The 18,664-nt window shown below is 43.2% G+C and overlaps 2 protein-coding genes across 2 annotated transcripts; both read right to left on the bottom strand.

The window, feature by feature from the left end:
* Positions 1-250: 250 nt before the first annotated feature.
* On the bottom strand, positions 251-2,038 carry LOC122021951 (sugar transport protein MST1-like). Its single transcript, XM_042580138.1, has 2 exons — positions 896-2,038; positions 251-829 (listed from the first exon to the last, which is right to left on the bottom strand). Exons 1-2 carry the CDS (start codon positions 1,976-1,978, stop codon positions 371-373), a joined length of 1,542 nt encoding a protein of 513 aa, XP_042436072.1. The 5' UTR covers positions 1,979-2,038; the 3' UTR covers positions 251-370.
* An 8,015-nt stretch (positions 2,039-10,053) lies between these two features.
* LOC122001686 (protein MKS1-like) lies at positions 10,054-10,717 on the bottom strand. Its single transcript, XM_042556576.1, has one exon. The coding sequence runs from the start codon at positions 10,653-10,655 to the stop codon at positions 10,299-10,301; it is 357 nt and encodes a 118-aa protein (XP_042412510.1). The 5' UTR covers positions 10,656-10,717; the 3' UTR covers positions 10,054-10,298.
* Between the last annotated feature and the right edge of the window lie 7,947 nt (positions 10,718-18,664).

Raw genomic sequence — 18,664 nt, 5'->3', positions numbered from 1 at the left:
TGTTTTTTATGATAATTACTGTTGGGTTGAAGGATTCATTTAGTTTTTTTCTATTTACTGGGATAAAATTTAATTATTATAGTTGGGAATCACGAATACTACGTCATAGCCCTGGACAGCCACGGAGACCGGACGATTATTTTCTTAATAGAGAATGAACATATCATTTTTATCGATCAATTAACACACCATCATGTGCCGCATTAGGCCACATAAACTACTAATCTACTGGTCTTTCAAACACGCCTCAGATATAATTGCATTTATAAATCATTGAACAAAAAGTATTGTAAGTCCTTTGTCTTAGTTATAAATGAAATAGATAATATGTGATATTAAATATTGGTAATTTGGATATGTAATTTTACTATTATGACAGTAATTTATTATTATGATAGTGCCTCATCATCTGCTCTGTGATGTCATTTGTCGCCAGGAATCGGCGCCAGTACCAGTGTCGGGCCCACAGCGCCGGCATGGCCTCCAGTGGCACTCCCCTCGTTTCCGGCAGGAAGACCGCCACGAACGCCGTCATGACGCCCACCCAGGCGGCGTAGTAGACGAAGGTGCCGGCCTTGAACCGACAGAGCATGGCTAGGAAGATCTGTGCCTGCAGGAATGTTACCCCCAAGTTGACGGCGACGCTGATGCTCTGCCCCGCCGACCGCACCTCTACCGGGAAGATTTCTCCGGGGATGATCCAACTCAGCGGACCCCATGACCACCCGAAACCAGCCGAGTACGTGCACAACAGCACCAACACCGCCACTGCGTGCCCCCGCGACAGCGCTGCCTGCCCGGCGGCTCCGAGTATCCATGCCACCGCCACCTTAAGAATTTGATTGAAGCAGGTTAATCAATAAACAGAGCATGAGGACACTTAGAATTAAAATACCTGAGAGAGGATCATCTGCGCGCCGCCTGTCATGAAGAGGAGCTTGCGGCCGTAGCGGTCGACGACAATGGAGGAGATGAGGAGGGACACGAGATTGACGACGCCAAGAATGACAGCGCTGATGAGCGCTGTGTCGCTCCCGAACCCTACGGTCCGGAACAGCACCGGCGAGAAGAAGGCGATTACGATCACCCCCGTAAGCTGCTGAAACAGAGGAATCGCCACCGCCATCACCAGGTACGGACGGTACCTCCGCGTTGCGATCCGCCTGAACGCCCCCTGCGCCATCTCGGCTGAGTCGCGGACGGCACGCTCGATGGCTCTGAGCTCTGCGTCCGCATCGCCGCCGCGGACTCGGCGAAGCGCCTCGCGCGCGTCGTCGATCCTGCCGCGTGCGACAAGGCTGCTAGGAGTGTCAGGGATGAGGAGGGAGAAGAGGAAGATGGCAGCGGCGGGGACGGCGGCGAGGCCAAGCGAAAGGCGCCACCCCCAGGCGCGAACGTGGGAGGCGCCGTAGTTGGTGAGGTTGGCCACCACTACTCCGACAGCGATGAACAACTGGAACCCGGCGGTGAAGGCGCCTCGCCACCTCGCCGGCGCCGTCTCCGCCAGGTACACCGGAGTCGCCTGGTTGGTGAAACCCACACCGAAGCCGAGCAGTATCCGGCCCAAGATAAGCATCTCCACGTTGACCGCCGCAGTATTGATGATGGAGCCGACAAAGAAGGTGGCCCCTCCGAACAGCATCACCTTCTGCCTTCCCACGGCCCGGGTGAGCCTCCCGGCGACCAGCGATGCTGCCAGGCCGGCTACGTACAAAGACGACGTGAAAGCCGTTAGCAACTGGCTGTCGTACACGCAGTACTCGTCGGACTGCGACGCCTCCATCCGCCGCAAAATCCCGGGAAAGAACTGCTTCAGAAACGATTCCATGGCCGTGACGCCACCGGAAATCCCGATGTCGTATCCAAAAATTAGGCCACCGGAGGCGGCCATGAGGCAGGTGACGATCACAGAAGCTGTTAATTTACCTCCATAATCATCGGCCTGCCCATGATCAACGGTGAATCCTCCTCCGGCCATCTTCTTCTGCTGTGATCTGCTCTGCTGTTAGACAGGAATGAGGGATGTGGAAGTGGAGGAATTATTGAATGAAATGATTGAGGTAGGTTTTTAATAAATTCTCGCGCTTCCTGACAGGGCAGCTCAGAAGTTGACCAACATAATAATCGAACGGTGGATAGATAAATCATCGTACCTCTTACAGCTATGCTGCACGGAAGGAGAGGAGAGGAGAGGAGAGGAGAGGAGAGGAGATCTCATGGATCATTTTTTGATGGTATAAAGAATGTATCATTTTTATTTACAGTTGGATCGTGATCGTGATCCGATTGTAATTAGTTGTGATCCCTTTTAGGGTTCATCATCCCCATCAGATTATAGTTTTTGTTCGGAGCGGGCGGTCGGAGGCCTCCGGTGATGGATAAATGGTCAGGTTACTTGACGCCGAGCGAGGGTGTCCTCCGGGCGACCTCTGACCGCTTACTCTGAACAAAAATTATAACCTGGTGGGAACGATGAACCCTAGAAAGGATCGCAACCAATTGTGGCCGGATCACGACCATGATCCGACCGCAAATAGGAGTGACATATCTCCTGGATCACAAAAAATAGTTCAGGAGATCCTGAGGGCCTCAGAAGAAAATATTATTATTTTTATATAAAAATATTTAATTTTATATGTATTACTGATGAAGTTTATAAAAAAATATAAAGTTTTATATGTTAATCGTCGTAAATTTATTATTATTTTATTTTTTTTATTTTTTTTATTTTTTGACTATAGAGAATTTTTTCTTTTAAATGATCGATAAGTATTTGACACTTAATGTAAGAGCTTTGCTCATTTATAACAGACTCAAATAGTATATGAGTTTTGACATTTAGTGCGAGGACTTCAGTCGCTTATAATATAGCTGAATGACATGTGAACGTTTAATACTTAGTGCGAGCGCTTCACTTGCTTATAATACGATCGAATGACACGTAAGTCTTTGACACTTAGCGTGAGGGCTTCGCTCGCTAATAATATAGCCGAACAACACGTGAGTTTTTGACACTTAGCCCAAGGGCTTCACTCGAATATAACACGAACGAACGACACGTGAATCTTTGACATTGAGGGCTTCACTCGCTTATAATAGGATGAACTACACGTAAGTCTTTAACACTTAGCGTAAGGACTTTGCTTGCTTATAATACGACAGAACGGTGTGTGAGTCTTCGACATTTAGAGCGAGGGCTTCGCTCGCTTATAACACAGCTGAACGACACGTGAGTCTTTGACACTTAGCGCGATAGCTTATCTCACTTATAACTTGGCCAAACTGCTTAAGAGTTTAGAGGCGTAAGAGCTCAATTCACTTATAACTCGCCCGAAGGGTCGAGAGTTTTTTACACTTAGGCAGGCTTTGCTCACTTATAATTTGACCAAACGACTAAAGAGTCTGGAGGCGTGAGAGCTCAACTCATTTATAACTCGCCCGAACGGGCCGAGGGTCTTTGACACTTAGACACGAGAGATTTGCTCGTTTATAACTTGGCCGAATGACTCAAAAGTCTAGAGACTTGAGAGTTCAGCTCACTTATAACTCGTACGAATGAGTTGAGAGTCTTTGACACTTAGGGCGAGGGCTTTACTCACTTATAACTTAGCCGAACTACTCAAGAGTCTGGCACACTTATTAATTTTTTCTTCAAATTTTCCTGCATTCATGGAACAAATATTTTCACAATTTACATGAATTCAATTACAAACTTACTACCCGACCTGGTAGGGCTATAGATGGTTTGCACTTCAAGGTCGTTCCAGGTTCCTCTCATTTTCATCTTGTAAATAATAAGATCCTGAATTGAGCTTCTGAATCACTTTATATGGTCCTCCACAAGGGGCTTTAGCTTGCTGACATCACCGACCAGCTTTACTCTTTTCCAGACTAAGTCGCCGACTTGGAAGGATCTCGGGATTACCCTTCTGTTGTAGTTCTATTTCATCCTCTGCCAGTATGTCATTAGCCGAACAGTTATTTTATCTCTAATTTCTCTATCAAGTCTAACTTCATAAGACGCTGCTCGACATTTCCTTCATCGTAGAGCTGAATCTGATCGAATTCCACACATATCTCGATTGGCACCACTGCTCCCCAACCCCCCATATACCAAGTGGAACGGGTTATGCCGGTGGCTTTGTGAGGTGTGGTGTGATAGGACCACAATACATTTGGTAGTTCATACACCCAGCTTTCTCCCAAGTTGTTGAGTTGAGCTCTGAGTCCTAAGAGGATTTCTTTGTTGGTGATCTCCGCTTGGTCGTTGCTCTTCCAAAGGGTGTGCAGAATAATGTCTGGTGATAGGAGATGGCACGTTCGGTGCCTCTTGGAAGGCATCGGTCATCATGTTGTTTGACTTGCGAATGACGGGGTTTTCCGCTTGTGCTCTGGGATTAGCTTGTTGTCCTGTCATCGACGCTACGGGGTCGTTTGCTTGGCAGTCGACTGTCGTCTGCTGTTGCTCCACTATCTTCGCAGCTCGGACTTGTATCAACACCTCTAAGTCTTCTTGTGTTAGCGTTACCATGGTAAGTCATCCAGCATCCTCTATCTTCACATTTCAGATTCAGGTAGAGTTCCCATAGACGATGCTAAATGTAATTCTATCCAAAAGTTGAGAAAGCAATTAGCTGGGGAGGTGGCTTTGGGGTTGATTGGGAGAAGACTCCATACTATCCTTCAAAATCGAAAGCGTTAGCGCCAGGTTGGGAGAGGGTCCCTGGCGTTGGCCCTCCAACGTTTAAGTTGGTGATGTCACGCTCTAGAGGAGTCCTTGTCCGAAGAAATTTCGGCAGCATCTCCCTTGTACGGGTGACAATCTGAAGCATTACTACATACAAAATATACCTCAATCACACTCGGCTGGAATATATATATACAAAATATAAGCAACAGAACACACAGTTTAAAATACTCAGCTTACCCGGCTGGATAAAAATGAAATAAACACAGCCACGTAGTTTAATAAGCCTACACGGCTGAACGTAAACACACAGCAGCGGAAGACATAAAACGATACGAACGTAAAACCAACAACGACACTAACAAAAATACTTGTCATCACAGACTTGACCCAAAATTCACATCGACTTGTTGAAAACCAAATACACAAAATCAATATGCCACCCCAAATAATAACAAAACCAAAATGAAAACTATCCTCGAATGTGACGTAGGACCCAGGACTGGCAGCCGACATCTCTCCAAGCATCCATGACTTATCTACTTGTTACCTGGCGAAAGAAAACCATTTTGTGGGGTGGTGAGTATTGGAACTCAGCGGGTAAGGAAAGAGATAGTGCATGAACATAACATATAAGTAGAGAGTGTCAACAGTATACAACCTCATTAGAAGAATAGCAAATACTACAATAGAATCAAAATAAATGCTCATACCTGGAACCATATCCTAGGCTAGGTATAGTAGGTCAGAACTGGTACTAATCTGCTACAGTACTGCTCATATCTACAGAGGTAATAAGCAATGTATATATACAAATTTTCAATGACTAAACATCTACACTGAGAATATATCTCAACACAAGTAAGCATATCAGCATATGTGAACAACAGCAGTAAGTAAACAATAACACCATATATAGACAACAGCAGCCAAAACAAATATAATAACAACAGCGTATACACGGATGGTCACTCCCGCCCACCTCTCTGCGCCATGACCCCTGTATGGTCAAGAGGCCGGGTCAGTGACAGACTGTACACCACTCCAGCTACCACTCTCACGAGTGGCCGAGGGGACAGTTGCATAGTAGCTAACTAGCTACATCTACAACAGAGTCCCCGCTGCTCGTAACTCCAACTACCACTCTCCATGAGTGGCCGAGTACGGCACGACAGGACAAGCGGCATCAACTCCAGCTACCACTCTCTCGAGTGGCCGAGGATGCGGCCCTTTTTTAACGACTCTCTCGACCGCAAGGGAGAATTGGTCGTTGACATGCATGTCATGACATAATGCGCCAAATGCAACAATCATCATACAAATATAAAAAAAAAATAGGTATGCTACATGAAGCCAGCATGCCTATTAGAGTACGTAATAAACAACAGTCAAGGCATACAAACATGGTATCTAGTATCTGTTGGTGCAATCGACCTCCAAGGTTTTAATGTCAGACAAATATGTGTAAGTATGTTTAAGTATGGAGCTTGATCAAGGGAAGTCCTAGTTATAGGCTAGGCAAGGGAAGTCCTAGTTGGAGGCTAGGCAAGGAGAGAAATCGCGGTATATCGTGGAAGCCAGGTGGATAGGTCTGGAGGACTTGATCCCTGGGTAGCCGAATACTGAGTCCTAATTGTAGGCTAGGTAAGGAAAATCTCGGTATGTCGTGGAAGCCAGGTGGATAGGTCTGGAGGACTTGATCCCTGGGTAGCCGAATACTGAGTTTTGGTCAGTGAAGCCAAGTGGAGAAAACTCTAGGGGGTGGTAACCTTAGGTAACGAGAAGTCTTGGAGGAGTGAACTCCAAGCAAGGTTGATCGGATGGTTTCCGGTCGACCGCTTGATCGGATGGTTTCCAGTCGACCGCGCGCGGTCGACCGGACCAGCGGATCTCGGTAAATCAAGGTTTAGGTTTACTATTGTTTTCTGTATTACTATTATTGCTGTTGGCTAATATGGTATTGCAGGAAAAGTCTTAGTGGATCAGGTGATCAGACACCGAGTAGACAAAAGACCAAACATGTCTGGAGAATCATGTTTGGCAGGTAAGTTGAGGTATGCAACTGGAAGAGCGACAGTGAGGTCGGGTTCCTAAAGGGAACAACCTAAGGTCGCTGATCCAACTAAAGAAACCGGGAAGGTTTCCAAGTTGAGATCAAGACAGTCCTAACTGTCATACTCATGTATTATATATTACTGTGCTAACATTTGTGTTGCAGGGATACTTTGCTTAATACTGTGTTGCAGGTTTGGCCGGATCGGTCGACCGAACCAGAGGATCGGTCGACCAAACCAGGATGACTCAGCACAGATCAGTTTAATCAGCAACGATCATATGCAGAAGGAAAATACACTGATCGGTCGACCGAACACGAGGATCGATCGACCGAACCATCAATATTAAAGGCGCAGTAAATGCAGATCACGACAAATCTCGACGAACAGGGAAGGAGCCTGTTCGGTCGACCGAACAGAGGGATCGGTCGACCGAACCATTGAAGTCCAGTTAATGCAGAATATCGAGCCAGCTGTAGTCTTCATCGAGGAAGGAATGGAGCTGGTTCGGTCGACCGAAAAGAGGGATCGGTTGACCGAACCTCCAGTACTCTTATAAATTGTGGCTCGAAGTCAGAGGCAGATGAACAATTTTTCTGATCTATTCAAGTGCCTGTCTACAAGCTTGTCGTGCTATGAATTCTCTTCAGTCCTGCAAAGCTACTCCATCCGACCGAGCTTTAACTTTAAATTTCCATTGTCGGTATATTTCTTTTGTATTGTACTTAATTCTATAAGATAGTTGAGTGTTACTATCTTACATCCTTGTAACTGTACGATCCACTTCTCTCCGCACTTCTCTCCGAAGGTTTCGGAAAGAAGTGTTATAGTGGTTTGCCCATCGGTGCGGTCAAGGACCGCGGGCCTTCGAGTAGGAGTCGAGCTAGGCTCCGAATGAAGTAAATAAACGTGTCTCTTTCTTTAAGTTCCGTTGCACATTTCTGATTTGAAAAGGAAAAGAAAAGTTTTAAAACGAGCGATATTCACCCCCCCCTCTATCGCTTCCAACAATCTATCAGTATCTGCTTCTAATCATGGATAACAACAAGAGACTGTATAGATATGGAAACGAATTTCTCAAAGATCGTGTGGAAGTATCAAGCGCAGGAAAATAAGAGCGGAGTCAAGGTAAAAATAACTTCTTATCCAAAATAGTTCATGCACCAAGGTCAAAGTACTAAAAGAAACAAAGCAAGAAGTACCCGCCTCAAAAGAAGATCGTATCAAACCACTCCAACGTCGAGACGTCTGTCTCGAATCTAAGTCCTGCAAATCATATATTATACAATTTAGCTAATAAATAAGCAACAAACGGCTAGAACTAAAGATCCAAATCCTAAGGAAAAATCCTATTCAAACCGATCATTATTTATCCTCAAACAAGGGTTAGCTTCGACAACTCTTATCCATGAATCCTTAATTCCAATCTACTCAATTCTGTCAACAAGGAACCGTACGAATCCAACCCATCACCACTAATCACAATATTAATCTAATGTTTTCGATACAATCATGCATTCCTCTAAATCAACCAATCACTAATGAACCAAACCTCATTAAATACAATCAATTGGTTAACATGAGTTAGTTTCCTTAACCCTAGACAACCCACTATACAATTGATTTACGTCTAAACCTAAATCAACCAAAATTAAGCATCTTACCTCAAGCTCACCACCACTGCACAGTTTAGGGTTTTGCTGCCAGAAAGGGTTAGCTGCTCTGTCGAAAGCTGCTAAGGACGCCTCTGCTGCGATGATGAACTCGAGCAGAGGACAACGACGATGGAAGACTTGGCTGGCGACCGGTGTTGGTCGTGGCCATCGTGGCGACACGAGCAGGAAGAAGAAGAAGAAGAAGAGCTCGGCGTTGGGGACAACTAGGGCACAGGTGAGGGGTCGGCGTGAGAAAGCATTTGTCATGGCGCGATCGCGAGGGAGAGGCGAAGGCTGGTGCTCGCCTGAGGGAAGGAGAACCGGCGGCTGGGGCTCGTCGTGACCGGCGCTGATGTGGCGTCTTTGGTGCTGGCAGAAGGAGGAAAGGCCGGCGGCGTCCGGGGGTGCTCGTGCAAGGGAGAACGAAGAAGGCAGGAGTTCGGCAGAGGGAGAGGTTTGGCGGCGCGAGGAGAGGGCGCGGGACGAAGGTGGAATCGGGAGAGGGAGTTCGGGCGGCGGTGCTGGCTAGGGCCCGAGGAATAAAACTTGGGGTAATTAATATAAACCTTAGGTTAATTAAAATAATCAACTCCCTAATAAATAGGTATTCCAAACAGACTTTTCCAGTAATGCATCCTTATTAAATACGTCGTACGAGCTCTGGTTAATTCTAGAAAAATTTCTAAAATTTTTTAAAAATTTCAATAAGATTATGCGCCCATTAATCTTATTATTTAATTATTATCTGGTTCGGTATTTTACAGGTGATCCATGCAAATGAAGAAGAAGAATAGTAAGTATGTCGTAGCAAAAGTTTGTTCAATAGTGAAGCATCGTATACCCCCCCACCCCTTGTAGATGGAAACCCCATTTTATAGTGTTATTGTAGTGTTTACATACGCATTTCAAATCATATTTACATTTTCTAAAGTGTCCTAGGAAAAGACAAATCAAAAAATATCCTTGACACTTTTCCTTAAGTAAGCGTACAAATCCTTGATGTGACAAGCTGAAAGCTTCTAAAGGAGAATTAGGTTGTTGGACATGCTCCGTTATTAGTGACACAAGCCTCCAAAAGGATATAATGAGATACGCAGGTGGGTTCCACTATAGGCCAATCGAACACCGACCAGAGGGCACTCGGCAAGGACGCCCTCGTTCGGTCATACTGAACAGAGCTATCTTCCTTTGTTCAAGCTTTCTGTTGTCTGATGGCTATCGTTCATCCGACCGATCATGGCGTCCGGCTGGGACGAGGGTCAGGGGATTTATGCTTTGTCTCTGACCACTGTCACAGGCTCTTCGTGGTCGGCCTTTCGAATAGCCTTGTTCGACCGGGCGTGTATCCCATACGCCCCACTACGCCAGGCCGAGAAACCTGTGCTTCAACTATTTTTATTTTGACCTCCACATCTACCATTCTTTCCCACTTTAACTAATCTTCTGGCCCCTTTTCATCACCATATCACTTTATATTGTGGCCGATTTGAACACTAGAAGGGAAAAACAACAAAGGAACAAAAAAAAAAAAAAAAAAAAAAAAAAAAAAAAATCTGTCTTCACATTTTTATTTGGATTGCCTCCGAATAAATTTCCTTCCCTAAGAAACAATTTTCCCCCTTTTGCAAGGAAATTAATTAGATATACATCTCCCTTTTCAATCAGTGTTTCCCCTTTGCAAAGAAACTAATTGGACGCAAACTTGAATATAAAACATGGCAAATTAATCGATACATACACAACGACACACACATACATGCAAAACGAATCCATAAGATTAAATACAACTCAGCTACTCTAATTAAATCAATCGAAATTAAATGAATGATCCGAAGTCCTTGCATGGAAAAGATTCACACGGTGCTGCGTCACCGAGAAGAGCTCCGGAATATGCGACAAGATTCAGCCGCCGGCTGCCGTCCTCATGGCAGCGTCGATTCCCGGTTGGTGGAGCCCCTCCGATCCACCGCCGTGGGGGTCGCTGAAAGACGAAGACGAGGAGAGTACTGAATTAGTATCGGAGGAAGAGGAGGGGGCGCCAGTGAGGCGTTGCACCAGAGGCATGAACTCGCTGCGGTCGACGTGGATGACCTCGGGCGAGACGGTGTAGATGATCACTGGCTGTCGAGGGGCTGGCGCCGGGGGTTGCTTCTTGATGATATTGTGGGAGTCGTGGCGTACATCGATCGGGGTCTGCCGGAGGCCTTTGATCTTCCGCCGCCGCGACGGCGGAGCCAGGAAGCAGTCGGAAGGTTCCATATTTTGCGTTACTTCTGGCGCCGGCGATGAGTTAACTAACTTTGAGGAGGAGGTTTGTACGAATAGGATGCTAGCTATAAAAAGAGGAAGATCGATGGAGTGTGGGAGTGCCTAAAATAATTATTATATATAAGTTTAACAAATAAGAAGAAGAAACAAGTAATCATGTCGTGGCTTTTACTTCTGTAAAAGTAAACGAGTTGACAATTTAATTATCTAAAAATCTAGGACTCATTAATGCAAAAGTGTGAATCAGTATTTGTGAATCATGTTATTGTATTTTATTAAAAGAAAAAGAAAAACACATCTTAAGCTTAACCTCTTGATTACGTCGAGAACTCAAACAAACTTTACAATTTAAAAAAAAAAAATTGATGCAATTCAATTGGATAGGTTTGCCTCGTGACAATAGAGAAATGCACGAGGCTTTAGAGGACCAAGTCGACAACCAGACCCGACCCGGTCGAACCGATTTAAGAATGAGAAACCCATTGAAACGGTCAAAATCAGTGTTCTCTTTTTGCATCGGCAAGTAATTAAGAATAAAAAATATACAGAAAAATGTTTCCTTCTGTACATGTCAAAAATGAATTTTAAAATTTTGGATATATATTAAAAAAACATTGGAAAATTTTTCCTGCTTGCTATTTTTTTTTTTCTGGCTCAATCTTTGAATGTCTTTTGGCATGATGTCTTCAATTTGAAATAACTAGCTAGCTTACACAATTGACCAACTCAGTCGGTTGTGCCTAATTGGTCCAACCTTACAAATTCACCCAAATTGGTTTGACTTGTCTAACCAGCCCAAATTTTATGGCCTTTCTAGTTCATTTGGCTCTTCGAGCCGAACTGTTCGGCTCATTTAGTCTAACTGTTATGCTCAAACTACTTGGTTTGTTTGACTTAGTATTTCTATGAGTTTGACCTTGCGTCCTCTGATCAATAATGATGACCATTCTCGTCATTCTCACTTCTTCATCTTCTCCTTTCTATTTCTTTCCATTAATTCCCAGCTTCTCACCTGCTCTCTTACCTTTTCAATTCCGTTCAGCAAACAAGAACGAAAGATCAAAGCCATCCATTTTGACCGCTCCCTGACAATTTTTTGTTTAGTAACTTTGTCGCCATTATATATTCATTAATCTTCTCATTTGCAAATTGCAATCCCAATTCATCCATCATTTTGATCTCCAAAACTGTTTTGATTAATTCCTTCAATTATTTTCATCTCCTAAATTTAACTACTTTTCAGTTTCTCAAAAGCACGTTCACACGCCAGCCACAGCCGGATCCAAACATTAATCTCTGCGGCGGCTACTGTTGGTATTTTTAAATATAAGTATATGAATGTTCGGTGTTGAGATCTAATAATTGGGTCTGATTAATCATCTTGATGATTAATTAATGATTCTAACTGGTGGAGCTTGGTATGATAATATTGACCTTGTCCCATTTATACTTTTGATATTCTCTTTCGATTATTGAAGTACCTCTTCGAGTAAAAGACATACTCTTCTTGATATCATCGTTACTGACCTAATATTGTCGGTTGTCGAATTATCCCTTCGGATATCGATACAATCCTTTTGAGTAAACTTATCTGTAAAGATAAAAGTATTAAGGTCGAGGTGAAAGCTAGACCTTCTTTCCTTAAGACGATATTGTCTTTCCCAGGTGCTTACGATTTATTGACAATCGTCTTCCAAAATACAATGACTTGAGTCTTGAAATATGAACGCTCCAAATTTTGAACCCCGTCGAACTTTTAAAGCCTTGAAACTCATAAGAGAGGAGAGAGAGAAGATAACTCAAGAGGAGAATTCACAACTTGAGAATTTAGTGAGTTGAATGGAAGAAATGAGATTTGTTTTATAGGGATTAGGGATGTAAATGAACCAAATGGTTCGCAAGCTATTCAGAGCTCGATTCGGTAAAAAGCAAGTTCAAGTTCGTTCATTTATATTATCGAACTAAGTTCGAGCTCGATTTCGAGCTCGACAGTTTTATCGAGCCGAGCTCGAGTTTAAGGATATTCGGCTCGTGAGCTCGCGAACATGTTCATTTATAGGCTCACGAGCCAAAAAATGAGTCTTAAACCGAGTCAAAAAATGAGTTCTAAAATGAGCCAAAAAAATGAGCTCTAAAACGAACCTTAAAATGAGCTTTAAAATAAGCTAAAAAATGAGCTCTAAAACGAGCCAAAAACGAGCTCTAAATGAGCCAAAAAACGAGACCAAACTCGCTTAACGAGTTAGACTCGTTAACTTTGATAATCGAGCTAATAACGAGCCAAGCTCGAACTGTTCACGAGCTTGATAATTCTAAAATGAGCCGAACTCGAGCCTTGTGATAAAAGCTCGATTCGAGCTTGAGCCGAGCTCGAGCCCGAATATAACTTAAACGAGCCGAGCTCGAGCCTAATACTGTTCGGCTTGTTTACATCCCTAATAGGGATGAAAGGTTACTCCTAAGAGGTGAAAGGATATGAGATATGTCTTTTCTCTTAAACCTTTTCATTATGATTATTAATTAAATTATTTATTTAATCTATTATAAATATTAATTAATCAATTAATTAATATCATAGTGATTAATTTTTTAATCAATCAATTAATTAATTAATGAAATTAATTATAATTTCATATCCTTTAATGGTTCCACATACTCGAGTTAGTATTCATCTATGAATCCAACTCACATGCGAGTTAAACTTCCGTCGAATCAAATCAGACCACGCCTTCATTAGATGTTAATTTCTCATTCAATTGAGAAATTGGTTTATGATGGTCTACTCAGCAAATTGGTTTATTGGTAACCAAAACTAATCTTCCAATAATTCCCCGCATGAATGGAAATTATGAATAAATTTCAAGTCTCAAACAAGAGTCTTATAAGAAGACTACTACATTAAGAGAGGTAGCTTGTGGGTTCGAACCTTTCATAGTAGAATACGATCGGATTTACTTGGCTCACTACAAAAAAATTGCTTAAAGACAATAGACAACAGTTTTAGAAAAAACTGTTGTAAATTTAGTAAAAGACAATGATTTTTGACAAAATCATTGTCTTTGATACAATAGTTACCCTAAAAGGTAATTTTTGTTGAACCCCGTGGTTGGTTTGATGTGATCAACCAAGTTAGGTTAGGTCATGTTTTGGTTTGATCCCTGTGTCTAAGTGTACAGGAGCTTAGGAGCACAGGAAGTCGAGCGGAAGACACAGCTAGTGAGAAGGATAGCACGGGAAGAGAACTGACGGGCTCAGTGCATCCGAGGGATGAAGTACTACGGAAGAGTACACTGGTGGACGAAAAGAACGTACGTGACATTCGAGGGATGAGAAGTCGGAGTGGAAGCCTGCTCGAGGAGAAGATCAAAAATTGGGTTCGGGTGAGTCTTATTTCAGTAGGCCACAATTATCCAGGCAATCAGAGCAGCTCAAGACCATATGAAGGTTGGAGAATCTGCTGAAGGCACCTTCTAAAGGAATAGAAGACGCCTCCAAGGCGCCCTATGCACCTCTGCTTCCTTCAAGCGGAGGGCACCTTCCATGGGCATGGAAAGCACCCTCCATAAGTAAGGGAGGCGCCTTCCATGCCTATGGAAGGCACCCTCGACTTGGCCAAAGTAGTCGTTAGCAGTAGATAAACCTTTATCCGTTGCTGCCTCGCTGGAGGCGCCCTCCATTCCCTTTGGAGGGGCCCTGAAGCTATGGATAGGATTTCCAGGAGCTATAAAAAGGCCCCTGGTACGGTGGGCGCATGATATCTCTGGCGTAATGGTCAGGGGTCAATTCTCAGGAACTGACGACCTGGGGTTTACCCCGCCATGCGCCTATGGTCTGTGTACCTGCATGAACCTCCCTCCATATCCGTGGGGCCGACACTAGGGGGGCCGCTAAGGTAGCGGATCTACCTTTTTATAAAAAGGCCCCTGGAGTTAGAAAATAGAAAATCAACTCTTGTATTAATTTCCTAGCAACTGTTTGAGCTTTCATTGTGTGTAAAAGGCTTGTCCGACTTCAGAGAAGGAGATTCTTAGTAAGCTTTGCAACCACCTTAGATTAACAATCACCTAAGTTGTAACCAAGTAAATCCTGAGTCTCTTCCTTATTTTTTTATCACTTTTATTTTATTATTATTGTTGCATTTTAAATAGAGTTGAAAGAACGAGAATGATATTTTAGTATTTCAAGCGATTTAACTCTCTCTTGCCGGCCTCGCTGCGCCAACAAGTGGTATCAGAGACCAACCGCCTCAGAAGGACTAACTGCTAACTAAAGCATCAAGATCAAGACAATGGCCGGTGCAAGCATTCACCCCCCAAAATTCGATGGAGACTTCGCACAATGGAAACGTCGAATAGAGGTATTATTCAAAACAGATTTTAAAATTCTATTAATAATGAAATATGGTTTTGTAGCACCTATAGATTAGTACGGAGCCAAGAAAGAAGAATATCAGTGGACGAAGAAGAAGCAAGCGGACTTCGTGGTGAACAATAAAGAAAAGTTCTATATTCTTAGCGTCCTTCCTGTTGGGCTTTTCGGGCCGCGAAAACCGCTTTTTCGCGTCGCGAAAACCCCGAAACTCCCTAGCCAACGAATCCGTACGAAGAGTATAGAACAAAATTCTATATGTACGAGTTTACTAACTAGATCTACTCTTAGATCTATATGTTTAGAAAATTACCCTTGATGCGTGCCCTTTTCGAATCCCGCTCGTCCAAGGAAGTGCCGGATCTCAAGATTGTCAACGTAGACAATCCTCTAGAAGTATCCACACGAACAAGATGTGTTCTCTAACACACAAGGATGGAGAAGAGAACACCACAAGTGTGCTAGCACTTCTTGATGCTCTCGGATGGGATTGGAAGAAGAAGAAAGGAAAAGAAGAGAACACACTCCTCTAAAAAAATCTCTATGTGACTTTCACTAACCTTTCTTCTTGGATTAGACTCACTCTCCTTTCTTCTCCCTTGCTTGAAACCCACGACCAAGAGAAGAGAAGGAGCAAAAAGAGAGCTTGAGGAAGAAGATGATGTGAATGTGAGTGAATGAAAAATTCATTCTAATTCAAAACCAAAAAGGTAACCCCCATTCTCATTAAATGTAGCCATTAAAGAGAATAGCTTTGTAACCCCCATGAGGTGGCACACTTTGATGATGTGGCACATCATCATTAGTCCTCCTAATGCCAAATCACTAATGATGTGGCAAATAGTCAAGTCAAACTTGACTCTTCCTCTTCCTCTCAAGTCAAGTCAAACTTGACTTAATCTCTCTCATGGTTGATCTAATCCAACCATTTAATTCAAGTCAATTTAATATAATGAATCTAATTCATTTAATTAAATTGATTCAATGAGTCATAATCTAAATTAGACTCATTGAACACATGAATCAACTTGAGTCCAACTCAATTAGCCCAATTAGGATTACTCTTAATCCAATTTGATTCATCACATGAATCTAATCCTCTTGGTTCATCATATGAACCTAATCTCCATCCACTTGTTCTTTGTGTGTGACCCAATAGGTTCTTGTAACGTTGGCAATGTTTCTAAACTCCTTTAGAAACATAAGCAATGAGCGACATCTAATTGTGACTACTAATTGTGACTCCTTACAATATATGACAAGTGTCCTTCTATCCTAGACATCTAGATTGATCAATGTGAGGCATAGACCGTGTCATCCTCTAATCAATCTAAATCTTGAACTCCAAGTAGACTCACTCGATCAAATGAGCTTAATATCTCATATTGACTCATTTGGGCATGACCATGCACTTCGTGGTCTCACTTTATCAAGAATATCGATGTCGCTCCCGTCATATAGGAGGGATAGATCCCATCTACATCACTCACATCCCTCCACATAATTTGTTACATACCCAGTAATCACCTTTATAGTCCACCCAGTTACGGGTGACGTTTGACGAAACCAAAGTACATAACTCCTTATGTAGGGAACCATGGTGACTTCAGGTCTAAGGACTAGTAGTCATACTAATAGCCACATGAGAAAGTATATGACACTCATATAACGATCCATGATACTTTCTCATGGCGGGTCATTCAGTATACATTCTCTAATGCATACCCATGTGTCAACTTGATATCTCTATATCCATGACTTGTGAGATCAAGTCATCGAGTTGACCTACATGCTAGTCTTATTGCATTAACATTGTCCCTGAATGTTAATACTCGACTAGGAATGATTAAGAGTAGTGTTCCCTATATCATCTCACTATCGGTTCAGCTAACCGATTGATATAGGTAAGAACCTTCTACTCAAGGACGTTATTATACTTAGTTTATTTGGCACCAATACAAGTAAGTATAATAACCAAAAACCAAATGCCTTATTTATATAGAATATGATACAACAAGTCCAAAATACAATCATCAAATGATTGACTCTGGGGCTCTAGCTAACAATCTCCCACTAGCACTAGTGCCAATCAGTGTAGGCTCTAAGCCCCAATGACCTAGTGTGACCATCATGCTTCCTCTGTGCCAAAGCCTTGGTCAAGGGATCTGCGATGCTGCAAATCTTCACATCTCCTCTCTCGATGATCTCTCGAATGAGATGGAAGCGCCGCAGTATGTATTTGGTCCGCTGGTGTGAGCGAGGTTCCTTCGCCTGTGCTATAGCTCGATTGTTGTCACAATAGAGCTCAATAGGGTCAGCAATGCTAGGAACCACCCCAAGTTCAGTGATGAACTTGTGAATCCAAACTACCTCCTTTGCTGCCTCTGATGCAGCAATATACTCGGCCTCTGTCGTAGAATCAGCTACTGTGTCCTACTTCGAAATCTTCCAGCTCACAGCACCACCATTTATGCTAAACACGAACCCTGACTACGATCGATAATCATCCTGGTCGGTCTGGAAGCTAGCATCACTGTAACCCTTTACAGCTAGCTCATCATCGCCTCCATATATCAAGAAATATTCTTTAGTCCTTCTTAAGTACTTAAGAATATTCTTGACCGCTATCCAGTGACTTTCACCTGGATCTGACTGGTATCTGCTCGTCATGCTCAAAGCATACGAGACATCAGGTCGAGTACATAGCATGACGTACATGATCGATCCTATGGCTGAAGCATAAGGGATCTGATCAATGCAGTCTCTCTCCTATCTAGAAGAGGGACCCTGAGTCTTCGAAAGACTCACGCCATGTGACATCGGCAGAAATCCCTTCTTGGAGTTCTGCATGGAAAACTGAAGGAGTACCTTGTCAATGTATGTACTTTGACTTAGGCCAAGCAATCTCTTAGATCTATCTCTATAGATCTGTATCCCTAGGATGCGGGATGCTTCACCTAAGTCTTTCATTGAGAAACATGTCCCTAACCAAGTCTTGACAGACTGTAGCAAAGGGATGTCTTTCCCAATGAGCAGTATGTCATCCACATACAATATGAGGAAGACAACTATGTCCCCTACAACCTTCTTGTAGACACAAGGTTCATCTTCATTCTTGATGAAACCAAACTATTTGATTGCATCATCGAATTGAAGATTCCAGCTCCGAGAAGCTTGCTTTAGTCCATAAATGGACCTATGCAGCTTGTATACTTTGCTAGTATACTTTGGATCTACAAAACCCTCAGGTTGTGTCATGTACACATCCTCGAGTAGGTTTCCATTCAGAAACGCGGTTTTGACATCCATCTGCCAGATCTCGTAATCGTGGTAAGATGCAATAGCAAGCATGATCCGAATGGACTTAAACATCGCTACTGGTAAAAAGGTTTCATCATAGTCAATACCATGAATCTGCTTGAAACCTTTAGCTACCAAGCGACCCTTATAGATAAGTCCATCCATGTCAGTCTTTCTCTTAAAGACCCACTTACACCCTATGGGTTTTACCCCTTCAGGTGGATCAACCAAAGTCCATACTTGGTTGGTGTACATGGATTCCATTTCAGATCTCATGGCTTCTAGCTATTTCTCAGAATCTGGTCTCATCACAGCTTCCTGATAGGTGGTAG

The sequence above is a fragment of the Zingiber officinale genome, chromosome 1A, assembly GCF_018446385.1.
Source record: "Zingiber officinale cultivar Zhangliang chromosome 1A, Zo_v1.1, whole genome shotgun sequence".
Taxonomy (NCBI): Eukaryota; Viridiplantae; Streptophyta; class Magnoliopsida; order Zingiberales; family Zingiberaceae; genus Zingiber; species Zingiber officinale.
The sequence above is the reverse complement of the archived record's forward strand: the minus strand, read 5'-3'. Positions and strand labels throughout refer to the sequence as shown.

Coding starts and splice junctions, on each gene's coding strand:
- LOC122021951 (XM_042580138.1), bottom strand. CDS start 1,978: ATGGCCGGAGGAGGATTCACCGTTGATCATGGGCAGGCCGATGATTAT. Junction 830..895: donor CGCAGATGATCCTCTCTCAG/GTATTTTAATTC, acceptor CAAATTCTTAAG/GTGGCGGTGGCATGGATACT.
- LOC122001686 (XM_042556576.1), bottom strand. CDS start 10,655: ATGGAACCTTCCGACTGCTTCCTGGCTCCGCCGTCGCGGCGGCGGAAG.